Source organism: Polypterus senegalus, chromosome 11, assembly GCF_016835505.1.
Source record: "Polypterus senegalus isolate Bchr_013 chromosome 11, ASM1683550v1, whole genome shotgun sequence".
In the NCBI taxonomy this organism is placed as follows: domain Eukaryota; kingdom Metazoa; phylum Chordata; class Cladistia; order Polypteriformes; family Polypteridae; genus Polypterus; species Polypterus senegalus.
Window position 1 is genome coordinate 103,071,625 of NC_053164.1, and position 19,885 is coordinate 103,091,509.

General features: G+C 36.8%; 1 protein-coding gene across 2 annotated transcripts in view; it reads left to right on the forward strand.

Annotated features, from left to right (window-relative positions):
- LOC120539391 (peroxisome proliferator-activated receptor alpha-like) overlaps positions 1-19,885 on the forward strand; it is a 107,815-nt gene that overhangs the window by 55,350 nt on the left and 32,580 nt on the right. For both annotated transcript variants that reach the window (XM_039769399.1, XM_039769400.1), the window contains exons 2-4: positions 9,844-10,090; positions 17,972-18,114; positions 19,083-19,221. In XM_039769399.1, the coding sequence (XP_039625333.1) occupies positions 9,883-10,090; positions 17,972-18,114; positions 19,083-19,221 (490 nt within the window). In that variant the 5' untranslated portion in view covers positions 9,844-9,882. The remainder of the gene's footprint in view (positions 1-9,843; positions 10,091-17,971; positions 18,115-19,082; positions 19,222-19,885) is intronic.

A 19,885-nucleotide genomic window follows, 5' to 3' on the forward strand; every position in this document is an offset into this window, starting at 1 on the left:
AACATGGCGGACATTGTCGACCGTTATCGACCGTTATGACCGTTACGTGTAGAATTTCGAAATGAAACCTCCTTGACTTTTGTAAGTAAGCTGTAAGGAGTACGCCTGCCAAATTTCAGCCTTCTACCTACACGAGAAGTTGGAGAATTAGTGATGAGTGAGTGAGGGCTTTGCCTTTTATTAGTATAGATATTCACGTACTTATAGGTTTTAATAATTTTTAATAATTAATTACACTCCAGATTTGTTGTTGTTAAAATATACATTTGCTATATTTATTAAGGTGTGTTTGTTTTCCTTCATTGTATCAGCTAGACATTTGTAATTCTTGAGGTGTAATTATATTTAGATTGCCATTTTAATTATGTAGTACTTGTTTCTTACCAAAATGTATACTGTATGACACACAGAAATCATTAATAAGCATAGTACAAATGTATGAAATGTTCATAAGTTGTTTATCAAGAAGGCACAAGACTAACATGCTTAACAAGTTTATAAAAGATTAATTTTGCTGTTAAGCTAACATGCCTATTGTTTACAATTTCAAAATCTTCTTTTGCTTTTTCTGATTAAATATGTAAGCTGGTGTACTTAAAGCAATCTCGTTGTCCAAACTAAAACATTGTCCCTTTGTAATTTATAGGACAAAAAAAAAAGTTTTTTTACTCCACATTCTTTAACAAGAAGGCTAATCTCTCTGATTAGACAAGCCATTAAGCCTTGACCACTTTCTTTACACTGCCGGCAGTTTGCTGCAAAAAAAAAGAGTCACAGGCTGGCACCACTACCGTAATACCTTGTGTAAAGGACCACTACAACCAAATTACTGTAAAGCTCAGAAATGCGGGAGCTAAAAAGATCAGATTTTATGATTAGCCAATTTACCATCACAAAGTCTTTTTAGTGAAATTCATCTGATTTAGATCATTGGCTAATTTATTGGAGATCAGTGGTTTTGGCTTGTTTTTCCTGGGATAAACGTGATGCTATGGAGGCTAAAATAATGTAAAGATTATTTTGCCTGGGTAAGGTTTTATTTGTGCATTGTGCTTGTGAGAACCTGGTTTAATGTTAATGAAAATCACAAAGTAAAATATCAGGCAATCAAGCTTATAGAGCAGTGATGTATATTGAGAGATGCTAGAGAAAACAACAGGCAAAATACAATTTGCTTTCATTCCTGGGTATGAAATAACAAAATTGATCTTTGTTGTTAGTGCTATGAAAAGATAAAGGGTACTATATGGCATACTCTTCTAGAACTCAGGATGCTAACAATTAGTTGTTTAATTAAATTTCTTTGAGTTTAAAATAAATTATATTATTGATAATACTGTTAAATTCCTATTTGGCACTTCATGATAACATAAACATTGTAGCTGATACTTTACTCATCCGTGTGAACCTGGCCTTGGTAGCATGTTTCAGTCATATGCTTGAAATTACAATCGTTAACGAATTTAATGTGCATCTTAATTGTGGTAAGTGGCTACCTAAACCTGATTGAAACAACTGAAGTATTTTCTGAAAGACTAGAAAGTGGCAGAAGGTCATTTTTATTCACAAAGCAACAAGAATGTCAAAATAACAGTTAGCAAGAAGTTAACTAATGCCAGTGTGTATCATGCTGTGAAGCATGTTGGTAGCTTTGTTAGGTTTAGGGGGTGCATTTCAGTCAGCAGTGTAGCAGATCTGATAAAAACTGACACAGTACTTAGATAAATAACGGTGTACTTACACTAGGCATGTTTGTTCTGTACCATGCCCAAGAGCGATTGTCCTCTCTCCCTACTCCCCCACTGGCCTGCTCTCACACTGCGCTTAACATTATGGGCCTGGGCACGCTTTCGTCATGACTATGCGACTTCATGTAAAGGCAAAACAAGATCCTAACATGGAGTGACAGCATGCATGTCAAAATGATTTTGCTTATTTTGTGGTTGTTTTGGAGTTGTCTATGGCAGGATAACGCTCCACCCTCTTACAGATTTGAGTGTGCAGTACATAATTTTGCAGTTAATCATGCTGCACGTACAAGATGATTTTTACGGTGACAAATGATGTCATGGAAGGAGTTTGCAGCTTTTCTTGCCAACTAAAATTCATGTTCATGTGTAAGGTAAGGATAAAAACCTGTTTGTAATTCAAAAGAAATTAAATGAAATGAGAATTGCACTATCTGACTTGTCGCATCATTGACATCATGTTTGTTTTCCATGCTCGGGCACATTTAGAGATCACACTGTTCCTTGAATGCTACTGAACAGTGCTAGGGCCCACCTGTTCCAAGTTCTTTTTCATTTGATTAGTGGAATGCCAGCTCATATTGCTGCTGACAAAATGATGAAGTCATCCTCTGCTGAGAGGTCAGGTGTCTGGTACCACAGCAGTGATGTTGAGCACTCTGATGTCTTATATCAGAGGTGTTAATGCTGCACTTATGGGTGGTAATCAGAGTCAGACCATTATATGTGGACAGGAGAACCTACGTGTGAAGAGCTGTAGAGGTAGTGTTCTCTTGGCTGTTTTCTTTTGCTGCCTCCATGGCTGATTGTTGCTAATGTTACTAAGTAGATCAGAATCTGTGATATTAATACAAATTATAAAAATGAATTGCCCTGCTACAGATCCTTACTGAACTCAGCTGATGACCTCATCCTATGTGGAATATCCTTCTTTCATCTGAGCACTTCATCTTATTAACCAGCTTGAAAAACAGATTTAATAAGATATCTTCACTGGTTGACTAACCATAAAATTACAATTTGGTGGGGTAAGGTACCAAAGGCTTTTTAAAATTCTTGTAAGTCATGTTATATCATTTTTGTTTATGGCACAGTGTAAGAAATTTTAATGTTCACATGTTAATTCCTTTTTTTAGAGATATACAACAATATTTTGACATTTTAAAATTTTAATTTAAAATCTCTGTCATTACATTTTCATAGATAGAATTTAACTTGCAGATATAGTAATTTTGTTTTGAATGGTGGAAAGTGACCGTCTTAAACGCAAGCTATTATAACATTTAAAGCCTTACGGCAAGGTGTTATAACATTGCATTTTCCATAATCAAACTTTAAATTTTTAAATATGTACAATATATGTGTGATTTTAAGATACTGATGATATCTACATTTTAGTATTTCATAATCAGAATGTTATTTAGAGGTTTGGTTTAGTTTATAATTAACAGAGAAACTTCTTTCCTTTTAATTTGTATAGAGCTTTCATTTGAAGATATTTGTAATTATATTTCATGTCATCAAAATTCTGTTGCAGATAAAGTGCACCCAGAATGTATTTAGATCTTTTCACTTTTTTACATTTTGTTATGTTGTAGCCTTATACTGAAATCATTTAAATTCATTTTCCCTTCTCTCAGGCAACACTCAATGTTCCCTGACATAGCAAAAACAGGATTTTAGAGATTTTTGCAAATTTATTTAAAAAAAAATAACAAAAAAAAAACTGAAATGTCATATTGACGTAAGTATTCAAGTATTCCTATGATGCCTGAAATTGGGTTCAGGTGCATCCCATTCTATTAAACTTAAGATATTTCTGCTCTGTTTTGGCATCTAACTGTGGTAAATTCAATTGGTTAGACATGATTGGGAAAAGTGCACATTTGTCTATACAAGTCTTACAGCTGACAGCGTGTGTTAGAGCAAAAACTGAGCCCAAGCCATGATGTCAAAGGAACTGCCTGCAGAGCTTAGAGACAGGAGTGTATCAAAGCACACATCTGGGGAAAGAAGGCTAAAACATTCCTGCCACCCTGAAGATTCATGATTGGCCTTAATGATTTTAAAATGGAAAAAAGTTTGAAACAACCACAACTCTTTATAGAACAACTGAGGGAGAAGGGCCTTGATAAGAGAGATAGTCAAGAACCCCATGGTCACACTTTCTGTGCTCCAGAGAACTTGTGTGAGATGGAGAAAATTCCAGAAGGACAAACATCACTACAACACTCTGCTGAACAGGACTTTATAGCTAAGTGGTGTGATGGAAGCCTCTGCTCAGTAAAAGATTGAACTTTATAGCTTTGAATTCTAAGCATCATGCCTGAAGGAAACCACACACTGCTCATCACCTGCACAGTACCATTTCAACTGTGAAGCATGTTGATGGGAGCACCATTCTGTCAGGCTGATTTTTAGTACCAGGGTCTGGGAGACTAGACAGGGTTGAGGGAAAGCTGATTGGAGTAAAGTATAGAATTATCCTTAATTTAAAACCTGCTCCAGAATGCTCTTGACCTCAGAAAGGGTGAACTTCCAGAGCTTGAGAGGATCTGCAGAAAATCAGAATCGGCCAATCTAGGTGAGCAACACTTGTTAAATCATACCCTAGAAAACTCCAGGATGTAATCACTGCTCATAATGTTTCAACAAAGTACTGAGTAAAGGGTCTAAATACTTATGTCAGTATGATTTCATTTTTTTGTTTTTAATACATTTACAAAGATTTTTAAAATCCTGTTTTTGCTTTGTAAGTCTAAGATATTAAGTGTTGCTTGATGAGGGAAAAATGAATTTAAATGATTTGAGCATAAGGCTACAACATGAGAAAAAAAATGAATGAGTCTGAATACTTTCTGAATCTGCTGTGTTTATAATTATATTTTTATTGGTTAAAATTAGAATTCAAACCTTAAAATTTTTCTGGCGATATTAAATATTAAAATGGTTTCCCATATTTTCTGATTGACTATAATTGTGTTTGGTTTACTACTCCAGATACAGTACCTCCTATCTCACATCAGTGTTCACCTTCATTTAGAATACTACTTTTTGTACAAGTTTTCAACTAATTTTTTTTGAATATACAGTAGTTTATTTTGTCTTATACTGCATGTACATAAAGCTTATATGTCTGTTGGGCTCTTGTAAAATTTAATCATACTGGCAAATCTTAAGAAATTATATTTTTCATCAACCTGAAATAAATGATGGATTATGCTTAATAAAAGTTTATAAGTAACTTATTTTATTTCTCTCGGTATTACTGGAGACTTCTGTCAGGTCCAGCTGTTTCATTCAGTGCACCTAATGCCTGAAATAGGTATACTCTTCTCTTTTAAAATCTGTAAGCAAGGAGCCTTTTTTAAACTTCTGCCTGCAGCATTCCTTTTAGCTCTTTTATAAGTATATAATTGAAATGTTTGCCCTCTGTATTAGAAAACAGAGTTTTAGGCTGAATGTTCCTTTTGCAAATCACAAAAATGGATTCCTAATATGTATCCAGCATCTTGAGGAGCAACTTTACCATGTTCTTCTGAGAGCAAAGTAGAAGTGTCATGTACACATTTAATTTATTTTTATTCAGACTGAGCATGATCTCCTATTTCATACTTATGCAGGTGACTGAATAGAGTTATCTGGCCAAATCGGTATTAGTATTCTCTCATTGTGAAATGTACCATTAAAATCACTGCTCGCTTGTTCTTTGTTTCTTTGTGGTTCAAAATTTCGGATGATATCTAGACACTAAAAATCATTTAAGATACTGCATGTATAATTCCTTTTTGCAAAGGCACTAGGTGAGTGGTGGTCAGGTGTTTATTCTGCCAGAAGTCTTCTTTAGCATTATCTAAATCAGACATTTTTCTCCCCTGGGATAAACAAGGACATTAACAAATAGCAAATGTAGTGTGTGATTCGTAATAAAATTCATTCAGGTTATGCAATAATTGCTAAAGTGAATAAAATGTAAAATTATGAAACTTTTCCTTCAAGTGAATTTGCCTTACAAAAGTATTCAGTCCTTTGACTAATTCTTTTATTTTTAGTCGATAGCAAACTCTATCCTGGTATTTTATATTTTGTAGTATTTCCATTTTAAAGCACTTAAAACAGTTTTTTTTTTTTTTACATTTTTGTAACACTTTTATATGCTAGAAATATAACTTTTTTCTTAACTGTTAACTCCCCGTGTTATATAAGCTTAGAGCTTCTACAGGTGACAGCCACCTAACAGGGATACAGTTCAGGTTGTGAATATGAGGGACTGTTATGAAAATGTGAATTACAAATGCAAGTTTCCAGGTTTTGGTATGCCCCAGTGGTCATTGTCAGTTCAGTTATCAGGAAATGATGACTTAATTAAACCACCCAGATGCTGCATAGTAAAGGCATTCTTCAAAACATACATACATACATACATACATAAATAAGGAGACTTATGAGAGAAGCAATGGGCAGTCCAATAATCACTTTAAAGGACCTACAGAGTTCCGTATTTGAGACCAGAGTAAAGATGCTCCAATCAACCATATCAGGAGCTCAGCATAACACTGGCCTGTATGGGAGCGTTACACAATAAAAGCCTTCACTTAAAAAGAACCCTGTCAAAACACATCTTCAGCTTGCCAGAAATCACGAGTGACCCCCGATGTGATGTGGGAAAAGGTTTTGTGGTCAGATGAGTCTAACGTTTGGCTTTGTGGTGCAAGTGTAGCACATCTCCATCTCACTCCTACAATGAAGCGATGATGGTGGTAGATTTTATGTGTGGCTGGTTTTCATCAACAGGTACTGGGCATTTTTATTTAAAATAGAAGGAAAATGGATGGTGGAAGATGCAATCTAATACTGCTGTAGAATCTATTTAGTCTGTTAAAAAAGCTGAAGCTTACATGTAAGTTCATATTTCAGCAGGTCTGTGATCACAAGGACAAGGCCAAAATAACCTTGGAGTAGATAAAGGACAACAAGATAAATACCTTATAATAGCCCAATCAAAGCTATGATTGCAGTTTAATTAAGAACATTTGTCATTATTTGCAAATTGTAGTGCAAAAGTATTATTCATCTAATCTGAGCAACCAGGAGCAAATCTGACTGGAAGAATGAGCCAAACTAATTCTGGGACAGCATATAAAGCTGGTTTTTCATATAAAGCCGAACCTCTGCGTTTTTCCACTTGATTCTGGGGTTCGTCAGGGGTGTGTTCTTGTTTCTACTCTATTCAATGTTTACATTAACTGGGTGTTGAGCAAGGTCGTGGGGTCCAGTGGGAGTGGGGCATTTATTGGTGAATAAAGATTCACTTATCTTGACTTTGCAGACAATGCTGCGATCTTCCTGAGTCAATGGAGGCTCTGATCAAGACTCTCCAGAGACTGAGCAAGGAGTCTGAGCATCTGGGCTTATGAGTGTTATGCATAAAAACCAAGATCCAGGCCTTTAATGACCTCTTAGGCACAGTCATCAGCAGTGTGTCTGTCTGCGAATAGAGTGTCAACTTTGTCGAGAGGTTTACTTGCCTTGGCAGTGACATTCATGTCTCTGTTGACTCTTCTTATGAAGTCATTAGACGGATTGGGAGAACATGGGGGGTCATGCGGTTGCTGGAAGGGGGTGTGAAGCACTCACGATATCTTTGCAAAAGGATGAAGGTCTAAGTCTTTAGAGTCCTGGTGTTTCCTGTCTTGCTATATGGTTTGCGAGACGTGAATGCTATCCAGTGACCTGAGACGAAGATTGGAAACCTTCGGTACTGTGTCTCTTCGGAGAATCCTTGGGTACTGCTGGTTTGACATTGCGTCAAATGAGCGGGTACTTAATGAGTTCCGAATGAGGCACATTACCTGCATTGTCATTGTCCAACCTGCTCTATCCTAACTTAGGGTCACGGAGTCTGCTGGAGGCAACCCCAGCCAGCACAAAGTGCAAGGCAGGAACAAACCCCAGGCAGGGCGCTAGCCCAATTGCAGGGCACACTCTAGTAGCAATGTGCAGATCAGTTCTGCAGAATCCAATAACACCAACAAAGATGAGAACTAAGAATGTGGTAGACAGCAAGGCCAATTAAGATGCAACTGACAACTCCAAATCCGAACAAAGGATCCTCTTTTTGTCTTTTATTTAGTGTAAATATGCCACCCCAAAAATGTTCAGTTACATATTACCTTTTGACACAAACTGTTATAGGCTTTTTAAATATGTTTACTTTATGTCCGTTAACTGTGCTGTCAGAAGAAACTTGGTGTCCTGTAGGTGTACTGTTAACCCTAATGATACTGATACACTAGTAAACAAAAATAAATTGCAGTTTACCCAATATAAAATTTTTATTTTTTCTTTACTTTAGTCTCTGTGCCTAAGTTATTTTTGACATAGTGTGATGTTCATAATGTGTAAGTGTACGAATGTGCCTGTTGGGTGTGGTAAGGTGACATGAGAGGGACCTTTTGAGGTTCAACACCCTGGAGACTGGTGATCAAAACCTATCCTTAGTGTTGGGATTGTTTTCTTGACACCCATTAAGTTTCTTAATACTAGTTTAGCATTGTTTGAATATCATGACATAGTATTTCTGCACATCATGGCTGACCATCTGCATGGTCAATGTTGGTCCTTTTTCAAGTGGCTATATCCAGTGGAATATACTGTAATACCATGTCACAAAACATGCATCTTATAAAAACAGGTTTCATAAACATGGCATACCTAATTAATATTTTCAGAACCTTTTTGAAAACATTCTTTAAGTAATTTAGGCTTTCTATAGGTAAAGGGGAACACTATCTACCTGGCATTAGATAGGTGTACCTTATAATGTGGTCACAGATTTTAAAATTAAAATTTCCATACAAAGAGATACGGTAGTGTTGGTTCAATACTAAAAATTTGACTTTGGTAGCAATCTTGACTTTAGCAGCTTTCTACTATTACCATAACGATACCAAAGCAAATAACAGGTAAAGCTCTAAACCACTGTTCTCTCCACACCTATGCTTGGTCCACATAGCCTGCACACACGCTTGCCGTCCAGCTCCGCCATTCTAAGGTTGCCCGGATTAAAGCTCATAATTGCTTAATCAGGCTTGCCCTCTGAGATTTTCGAGATCACAGATTTACACATATATGGGGGATGTTGGAGGGTGTCACATTTAGAGTTTTGCACATATAGATACTCCTTTGAAGAGTGAAGGTGTTAGCAAAGCACAAGGTGCCAATACTAAATGTAACATAATGCTGGTATAGTATAATTTTAAAAATTGGGTTGTTCAGCATTTGTATTGATATACTGCATGACACTAGTATACAGTTTATATGCATTTTATTAATTTATTCACTCTGTGTATGTGTACAATGCATAGATATTTAATATTTATTATGGTGCAGATTATACTTCTATGTCATGCCACACTGCAGGCAAATGCTTGAGGGCTATTTGGTTGTCAGTCAGTCAGTCATTTTCCAACCCGCTAAATCCTAACATAGGGTCATGGGGGTCTGCTGGAGCCAATCCCAGCCAGCACAGGGTGCAAGGCAGGAACAAATCCCGGGCAGAGCACCTGCCCACATCAGGACACACACCCACACACCAAGCACACACTAGGGACAATTTAGGATCGCCAATGCACCCAACCTGCATGTCTTTGGACTGTGATGAGTTATCAAATAAATGTGAATATTTTCTTCTCATAACTTCTTCAGCAAGTCTTTTCCACGATCTGCTCCATGTTTACTTCAGAATAGTGGAAGATGAATATAAACTTATTTCAGGAAATATGTTACAAAACTGGCCAATCAGAGTAATAGGAGTCTGTGCCGATGTAACACATAGCCACATTTTTCAGGAGGTGCATGTCAGGTTACACTATAGACTTCATGTAGAAGTATAAATCAGCTTTTAAGCTTAATGATGCAAGGTGGATAGGCCCATTTTGCTGTCCACCCACTTGAGCCAAAGACATCACACCAGATTATTTAACATGTTCTGGGGCTTGCTCTTCATATTCATTTTAATGAAAAGGCCTACTCTTTATCCTATTAATATTTTCTTTGTATTATTTAATTTTCCTTTTGTCTTCTTTATCTACAGTCTCATGAATGATCACCGCTGTGTTTTTTGTCCACCACCATGGTAGACACACAAAATCAGTATTGTCCACTGTCTCCCTTAGAAGACACAAACATTGGCAGTCCACTTTGTGGGGAATTCATCCAGAATATTGAAGATATCAATGACATCTCCCAGTCAATTGAAGATGATAGCTTGTGTACCTTTGATATTTCTGGATACCCGTCTTCTGGAGTTGGATCAGGATCTGAAGGATCAACAGGCCTAGGTATACATTTTATGTGTTTTAATAATAAATGAAGTAGTTTTTGTAAGATTTGTTTCTCTTTTGGTTTACAATGCAATGTCTTGCAGTAGTTGTTCCTCTCCCCCACCCATCAATAATATAGAGTGGTATGCCAAATGCTGAAATGTGGAAAGACTGAACAAATGTATTAATATTCTGTGAATAAGTAAACTGCTCATTGAGAAAAAAATCACGTGCAGCATGTTGTGATCTGGGTTGTGGTCGTCATACGCACTCACACGCATTTTGAGGTTTAGAGTTTACCTGAATATACGTTTTGCTCACTCTTGAAAAAACCTAAAACCAAAAAATACACAAAAGCTTTTAAGCACTTTTGCTTTGAGTCTAAATATGTCATTATTTCTAAAGATAAAGAATTAGTGAAGATGAAGATAAAGATGACCTGATCATTTTACAGCTTTACATTATTTTCTTGTGGTATGTTCTTAACATTTGAAATCTTCTAGCTTTTTGCTTTCCTCCTCATAGTGCAAAATCACCCAAATGTTATAATCTAATAATGTAACATAAAATTGTTTTACTAGGTTCTGCAAAGCACCAAGACACACATTCTCATTTTAACCCCACTCTAATGGAACATTGTTTTTTTATTAAACTCGGGAGTGTGTTTAAATGAGAACAAGCTTTTGAAATGAAATATGTGTATTTACCTGTTTATATAAATTTTTTTGATTATGGCCATTTTTATGACTTAATGTGGAAAACATAGTTAACACAGTTAAGCTAAGGGAATTCAGTTTATTTAGTCTTAAACAAAGATGGCTATGTGGGAACCTAATCTAATCCTTCTGAATTCATAAATGTATTGTTGAATCTGACCCATTAGAATTTCTTCAATTATATAGTGAACTAGCAAAATACCCACGCTTCACAGCAGAGAAGTAGTGTATTAAAGAAGTTATGAAAAAGAAAAGGAAACATTTTAAAAATAACGTAACAAGATTGTCATTGTAATTGTTTTGTCACTGTTATGAGTGTTGCTGGCATATATATATATATATATATATATATATATATATATATATATATATATATATATATATATATATATATACTGCTCAAAAGAATTAAAGGAACACTTTTTAATCAGAGTATAGCATAAAGTCAATGAAACTTATGGGATATTAATCTGGTCAGTTAAGTAGCAGAGGGGTTGTTAATCAGTTTCAGCTGCTGTGGTGTTAATGAAATTAACAACAGATGCACTAGAGGGGCAACAATGAGATGACCCCCAAAACAGGAATGGTTTAACAGGTGGAGGCCACTGACATTTTTCCCTCCTCATCATTTCTGACTGTTTCTTCACTAGTTTTGCATTTGGCTACAGTCAGTGTCACTACTGGTAGCATGAGGCGATACCTGGACCCTGCAGAGGTTGCACAGGTAGTCCAACTTCTCCAGGATGGCACATCAATACGTGTCATTGCCAGAAGGTTTGCTGTGTCTCCCTGCACAGTCTCAAGGGCATGGAGGAGATTCTAGGAGACAAGCAGTTACTCTAGGAGAGCTGGAGAGGGCCATAGAAGGTCCATAACCCATCAGCAGGACCAGTATCTGCTCCTTTGGGCAAGGAGGAATAGGATGAGCACTGCCAGAGCCCTACAAAATGACCTCCAGCAGGTCACTGGTGTGAATGTCTCTGACCAAACAATCAGAAACAGACTTCATGAGGGTTGCCTGAGAGCCCAAATGTCTACTGCGCCCTGTGCTCACTGCACAGCACCGGGGAGCTCAATTGGCATTTGCCATAGAATACCAGAATTGGCAGGTCCACCACTGCCGTCTTGTGCTTTTCACAGATGAGAGCAGGTTCACCCTGAGTATATGTGAAAGACGTGAAAGGGTCAGGAGAAGCCGTGGAGAATATTATGCTGCCTGTAACATCGTTTAGAATGACTGGTTTGGTGGTGGGTCAGTGATGATCTTGGAGGCATATCCATGGAGCGACTCACAGACCTCTACAGGCTAGACAACGGCATCTTGACTGCCATTAGGTATCAGGATGAAATCCTTGGACCCATTGTCAGACCCTACGCTGGTGCAGTAGGTCCTGGTTTCCTCCTAATGCATGACAATGCCGGCCTCATGTGGCAAGAGTATGCAGGCAGTACCTGGAGGATGAAGGAATTGAAACAATTGAATGGCCTTCACGATCCCCTGACTTAAACCCAATAGAACATCTGTGGGACATTATGTTTCGGTCCATTAGGCGCGCAGGTTGCTCCTCAGACTGTACAACAGCTCAGGGATGCCCTCATACAGATCTGGGAGGAAATGCCACAAGACACCATCCGTCGTCTCATTAGGAGCATGCCCCGACGTTGTCAAGCATGCATACAAGCTTGTGGGGGACACACAAGATACTGAAAAGCATTTTGAGTAGCAGAAATTAAGTTTTTGAAAAAATGGACTAGTCTGCCACATCTTCATTTCACTCTGATTTTAGGGTTTCTACACAATTGAGCCCTCTGTGAGCAGAAAACTTTTATTTCCATTAAAAGACTTGGCATCCTTTTGTTCCTAAGACATTGCCCTGTCGTTATTTGTATAGATATCCAACTTCATATTGAGATCTGATGTATCTAATGTGTTTCTTTAAAGTGTTCCTTTAATTTTTGTGAGCAGTGTATATATATATATATATATATATATATATATATATATATATATATACACACAGACACACACACATATAAACATATATACATACACATATATACATATAAACATATCTACATATACACATATGTACACATACACATATCTATATATATATATATATACATATACACATATGAACATATATATACACATACATATACCTACATACATACACACACATATACATATATACATACATACATACAGATAAATATACATATATACACACACACATACACATATATACATATGTATACAGATCTACATATATATACATATCTACATATATATACACACACACACATATATATATATATATATATATATATATATATATACATACATATATACATATCCACATATACAGTGGGTACGGAAAGTATTAAGACCCCCTTCAATTTTTCACTCTTTGTTATATTGCAGCCATTTGCTAAAATCATTTAAATAAATTTTTTCCCTCATTAATGTACACACAGCACCCCATATTGACAGACAAAAAAAAAATTTTTGAAATTGTTGCAGATTTATTAAAAAAGAAAAACTGAAATATCACATGGTCCTAAGTATTCAGACCATTTGCTCCGTATTTATTAGAAGCACCCTTTGGAGCTAATACAGCCATGAGTCTTCTTGGGAAAGATTCAACAAGTTTTTCACACCTGGATTTGGGGATCCTCTGCCATTCCTTCTTGCAGATCCTCTCCAGTTCTGTCAGGTTGGATGGTAAACGTTGGTGGACAGCCATTTTTAGGTCTCTCCAGAGATGCTCAATTGGGTTTAAGTCAGGGCTCTGGCTGGGCCATTCAAGAACAGTCACAGAGTTGTTGTAAAGCCACTCCTTCATTATTTTAGCTGTGTGCTTAGGGTCATTGTCTTGTTGGAATGTAAACCTACAGCCCAGTCTGAGGTCCTTAGCATTCTGGAGAAAGTTTTTGTCCAGGATATCCCTGTACATGGCCGCATTCATCTTTCCCTCGATTGCAACCAGTCATCCTGTCCCAGCAGCTGAAAAACACCCCCACAGCATGATGCTGTCACCGCCATGCTTCACTGTGGGGGCTGTATTGGACAAGTGATGAGCAGTGCCTGGTTGTCTCCACACATACCGCTTAGAATTAAGGCCAAAAAGTTCTATCTTGGTCTCATCAGACCAGAGAATCTTATTTCTCACCATCTCACCAACTCCATGCGGGCTGTCATGTGTCTTGCACTGAGGAGAGGCTTCCGACAGGCCATAAAGCCCTGACTGGTGGAGGGCTGCAGTGATGGTTGACTTTCTACAACTTTCTCCCATCTCCTGACTGCATCTCTGGAGCTCAGTCAAAGTGATCTTTGGGTTCTTCTTTATCTCTCTCACCAAGGCTCTTCTCCCGCGGTAGCTCAGCTTGGCCGGCTGGCCAGCTCTAGGAAAGGTTCTGGTCTTCCATTTAAGGATTATGGAGGCCACTGTGCTCTTGGGAACCTTAAGTACAGCAGAAAAATTTTTGTAACCTTGTCCAGATCTGTGCCTTGCCACAATTCTGTCTCTGAGCTCTTCAGGCAGTTCCTTTGACCTCATGATTCTCATTTGCTCTGACATGCATTGTGAGCTGTAAGGTCTTATATAGACAGGTGTGTGGCTTTCCTAATCAAGTCCAATCAGTATAATCAAACACAGCTGGACTCAAATGAAGGTGATCAAGGATGATCAGAAGAAATGAAAAGCACCTGAGTTAAATATATGAGTGTCACAGCAAAGGGTCTGAATACTTTGGACCATGTGATATTTCAGTTTTTCTTTTTTAATAAATCTGCAACAATTTCAAAAACTATTTTTTTTTGTCTGTCATTATGGGGTGCTGTGTGTACATTAATGAGGAAAAAAATTAATTTAAATGATTTTAGCAAATGGCTGCAATATAACAAAGAATGAATAATTGAAGGGTGTCTGAATACTTTCCGTACCCACTGTATATGTACACATATATATACATATCTACATATATATATACACATACATACAAACATATATATATGTATATATCTACATATATATATATACTGTATATAGCATAATTCCCACGCTTCACAGCGACGAACAACTGCTTTTAAATTTTTATTAAGAAGAAAAGAAAACCTTTTTAAACTGAGGGAAAATATACCAATAACTATCTGTTAAGGATCTCTTTGTATACCACGTTGTCAGTTCAGCACTCCGGTTGTAATATGATGAAGCTGCGCACTGAGCTTACTCTTGAGAATGCAACGTATATTTGTCCAGAAGAAAAGCAATGTTGCCTCAAATGAATGGCAACCTTTTGTAGGGTCAGTCCCTGAGACTTATTAATTGTCATCGCGAAGCAGAGCCTTACTGGAAATTTGAGGCATTTGAATTGAAATGAGAGATCAGAGGGTAGAACGGTGATGCGAGAAATACATTCAGAGTGTGGCGCTCTGCTGTTTTTTTGTGTAGCTGCCTTCACACAGCTTCTCTGCTGCTTTATAAGTGAACGCCATATAAGGCTGTCGTTTCTCCTTGCTTCGCGGTTCTGTACTGTTTTATTGTTCGTTTATTACGATTGTTATAGTTATTGTGTAGCTATTCGAGACTTACTTTACTGTTCAGGTACCCATTTCCTTTATTTAATCCATGGCTTGTACGCTATTTTTTGTTCGTTTATTATGATTATAGATATTTATTGATTCCCTTCTTTAGCTGACTGCCTGCTCATATAAGGCGCTCCACTGGTTTTTTGTGAAGCAGCCTTTACACAGCTTCTCCGCTGTTTTATAAACGAACAACATATAAAGCCATCCTTTTTCCTTGCTTTGCCAAGGAAGCTGCTTTTTTATTTAATCCGCGGGTTCTCCGCTGTTTTATTGTTCGTTTATTACGATTATTATAGTTCTCTTTATATTACGTTGTCAGTTCAGCACTCTGGTTGTAATATGACAAAGCTGCACGAGCTCACTCTTGAGAATGCAATGTATAGTTGTCCAGGAGAAAAGCAATCTTGCCTGAAATCAATGGCAACCTTTTGTAGGGTCTGTCCCTGAGACTTATTACTTCTCATCGCGAAGCAGAGCCTTACTGGAAATTGGAGGCATCTGAATTGAAATGGGAGATCAGAAGGTGTAACGGGGATGCGAGGAATACATTGAGTGTGGAGAAACTCTAGCAACAGCGTGTGTATTAACTTGTGGATTTTTCTGTGAGTATTTGGTGGCAGCGTGACAAAGTTGCTTCCGCAAGACCGCATTAGCTGTGGAGCTTAGCTCGGAGCATATTCTTTTCCTACCTTGTCAATTGTGTAATGCGTTTTTTGAACAGGTTTTATTTATGGAAGTGATCACTCGTACTGCATTCAGTTAGTTCATGTGAGCTGCTCTCTTGTGTGATGTTGCGATGTCCACGGCTTTATTTAATGTTAGCTAAGATCCACCACTTAAAAGTTTCTCGCTACAGCAATTTTATCTCCGTTACAAAGTGATCCAAAGTCTCGTTTATACCTCGTGTCTTCTCATTAAACTTGTATCTCGCGAATAAAGTATTCAGCGTTTTTCTTCACCGCTCTTTGGGAGCTCTTCCTTCTTTTCTACGTACTGCGTTCACAGTCAGTTCACATGATTACGTGGGAGGCGTGATGATGTCACACTGCCATCGAGCTAAAGTCCATTACAGTATATGGAGAAAAATAGGTTCCAGTTATGACCGTTACGTGTAGAATTTCGAAATGAAACCTGCCCAACTTTTGTAAGTAAGCTGTAAGGAATGAGCCTGCCAAATTTCAGCCTTCCACCTACACGGCAAGTTGGAGAATTAGTGATGAGTGAGTGAGTGAGTGAGGGCTTTGCCTTTTATTAGTATAGATCACATACTTGGACACCATTGTAAAGCAAAGAAAAGTACATGTAATGGAGAATTCAGAAAACACTTCTTTTATGGCGTTGTGAGAATTTGGAGCAAAAATGCAATGTTTAGATAGAATCTTGGGCAATTTTTTTAAGAGTCCAGATGAAATGTTGGCTTGGCTTGGCAAATAGCTGACCAAATGAGTCTCCTGTCTATTGTCAGTCTACTTATGATCTTAATTAAATTATCCAATAAACATACTGTAATACAAATTACACTTCCACAAAGGTTTCTATCTTGCTATGCACATTCTTACATATAAAGCTTAAAGTGTGTATTGTTTTTGTATAAAATTTCGCAACCCTTGTCTAATCACAATACACTTTTGCACACATACCTCACTTTGTCAGGAACAGACCATTTTAGGTTGTGTAGGTGTTTCTTTTTACTGTGGTGTGTTTTAGGGACAGTGGCATCTGGTGGATCAGAGCAAATAAAACACCAGAACAAACTGAAGCCAGACTATCAGACAGAATGACTAGAACTTAAAATTAATTACCTGGACAACAATGGGGGCTACTGCTAGTTCCATTAAAAAAAAAGAAACAAAAAGCACAATACTGCGCTCGGGCAAATGCAACAAAGGTTAAGCTTAACAAGGTCACTAGAGAGTGTTTTGTACTTTAAATTATAATTGAAACCCTAACACTGGAAGTGATTCTGGGTCTTAACCTTAAGTGACCTTGGGATGGGTTTTAAATCTAGCTCATGGCCTGAAGCCCAATGAACCTAGAGTGAAGTGAGGCAAGGGCAAGACTAGTAGAACATAACTACTGGACTTGTGTGGGTGTGTGAGGGAGAGAGAGAAAGAGAGAGGGCAGTATTTGTTGTGTGGTGTTTTGAGATGGAAAATAATTCTTCTTTGGTTTTTCTTTGACCACTGTTTATTTTATATATTCTTCTCTCCCCTTATTTTGTACTCCTGCCATTGTTTATTTTCTTAACAAACAGACCATTCCATGGCCTCCTTCTCTTAAAACTGGACTGGGGGAGCTGCATTAAAACTACTGCCTCCTGTTACAGCATTCATTTCCATGCACTTAAAAGAAAAAGATTTTTCTGAATTGTATGTCATTTCTGCAGTTGTCTTTTAATAGGTGGTTTTAAAAATTGCCAGATTAAATTCAAGTAAGCTTTTTTAAGATTCCTTTTAATGAGTCACCTATAAATGACTTTTGTTGCACTGTGAGAAAATTCTAAATCAGTTTGTGATATTCTTGTATTCATCGTTAAAATACGATTTGTCTTATGCCTTTGGAGACTTTCTGATTATTAATTTCTTTTATTAGATAACCTCACACCAGCATCCAGTCCATCATCTATCTTCTCTGGATCTGCAGGACATGAAGTATCACTAAGTCTTGAATGCAGAGTTTGTGGAGATAAAGCATCTGGCTACCACTATGGAGTTCATGCATGTGAAGGCTGCAAGGTAAAAGAAATTGTGCTATAACTGCATTGCGGCATCCAGTCTTGAAGTGAGTTTGAATTAATTTCTGATGACTGTGTGAACTTTTTGTTGGGGGGATACTGCAGCCAAGTGTGCTATAGTTTTACATTAAATGGTTGCCAAAATCACTGTCACATCGTGATAGATGAAAACTCAAAAGAATCTTGTAATTAGTCTCTCACTGTGATTCACTTGCTGTGACAGCTCCAGCAATTTTTGAGTAACTAAATTCAGGGAACTGTAGTCTTAAAATGTGGCATACCTTCTGTGTAAAATGTTTTGTGAGTTCTTTTGAAATGAAGTGTATATCTTACAGAGTGTTTAGGTAATAAAATGTTTTTTCTGTCCAGAAAGTAAATGAATTCCTGCAACTTGAACCTTCCTTCAATGACTTAACTTGTACAGTGATATGACTTCCTTCTTTTTATAACAGGTTATATTCAGTTAAAAATAAGTATGCCTTTTATGAATGTAACTTAATTTAATATTTATTATGTATTTGTTTTTTGCTATAAAAATCTTATTGCCACAATTAATTTAATTATTTATCAGTGCCACCTCTCTAAGAAGGGAAACCACCAAAAGGTCAGAAACCAGTGGCACCCACTAATAAAAATTTGATAAGGGAACCACTGACAAGTATCTACGATGCGCTGTTCTACAATTATTAATACTGCTAAAGAGGCAGCTACATTAACAAAACTAACATATCAAAGTCGTCACAGTGCTGTGTAGTATTTTGAATTATATGAAGTCCTTGTTTATCAACTGGAAAAAAAGACTTTCTGAATCAATTTATCATTTTCATCATTAAATTATTAAAAGTTTAGTAACTAGTAGATTATGTCTAGATGCTTGTTACTTTTGCAACATTATATATAGTTTATTTTTTACTTCTTAAATTAATTTCATTTGTTTATTTGTTCATTTTTGTTAATTGTCAAACTTAGGGATTCTTCAGAAGAACAATACGTCTAAAGTTGGAATATGAAAAGTGTGGACACAGGTGCAAAATTCAGAAGAAAAACCGTAATAAGTGCCAGTATTGTCGCTTTCAGAAGTGCCTTTCAGTAGGAATGTCACACAACGGTAAGTAAAATAAGATGTACAGTGTTTGAGAAACAGAGTACAAAAGCATACTTGATCTAATGTCATCTGAAAGCAGTGACGTCAATCATGGAACAGTTTATATGTGTTAATACCATTCACATATATATTTATAATACTGTTATTTCTTTAAGTTTCTTGTGCTCTTTGTAGCCATATATCCACACAAGAAGAGTAATCTTAAATACCAATTGTAAATTATTGCGACTTTGCAGATTAACACTTATTTAGCCAATAATGATAACATGACTACATAAAGTTTAATTATATAACGATTAGTTTCATTTAACTGTTGCTGTTTTGTTTCAGGAAGCATATAGAATTTTTTTACTCCTTTACATAGTCTACTAGTAAATATATATTTTAATAGTATATTTTAAACATTACTTAAAAGTGCATTTTTTTGATTTGTTCAAGGTTGTTTTTTTAAAATGAGGCATCATAATATTACAGACAAGAAGGTAACGTGTGTTGAACCAGCTGACAATGCTCATCCTTACAGTTATTCTATATGAGGGAACAGAAAATTATAAAATTGCCAGAGACAACAAGTGCCACACTGGGATTCTGAGAGGAGAAACAAAATATGATCAGTAGCAATTCATAGTAACTGTCAGGCCTGTATTATTGAACAAACAAACATATT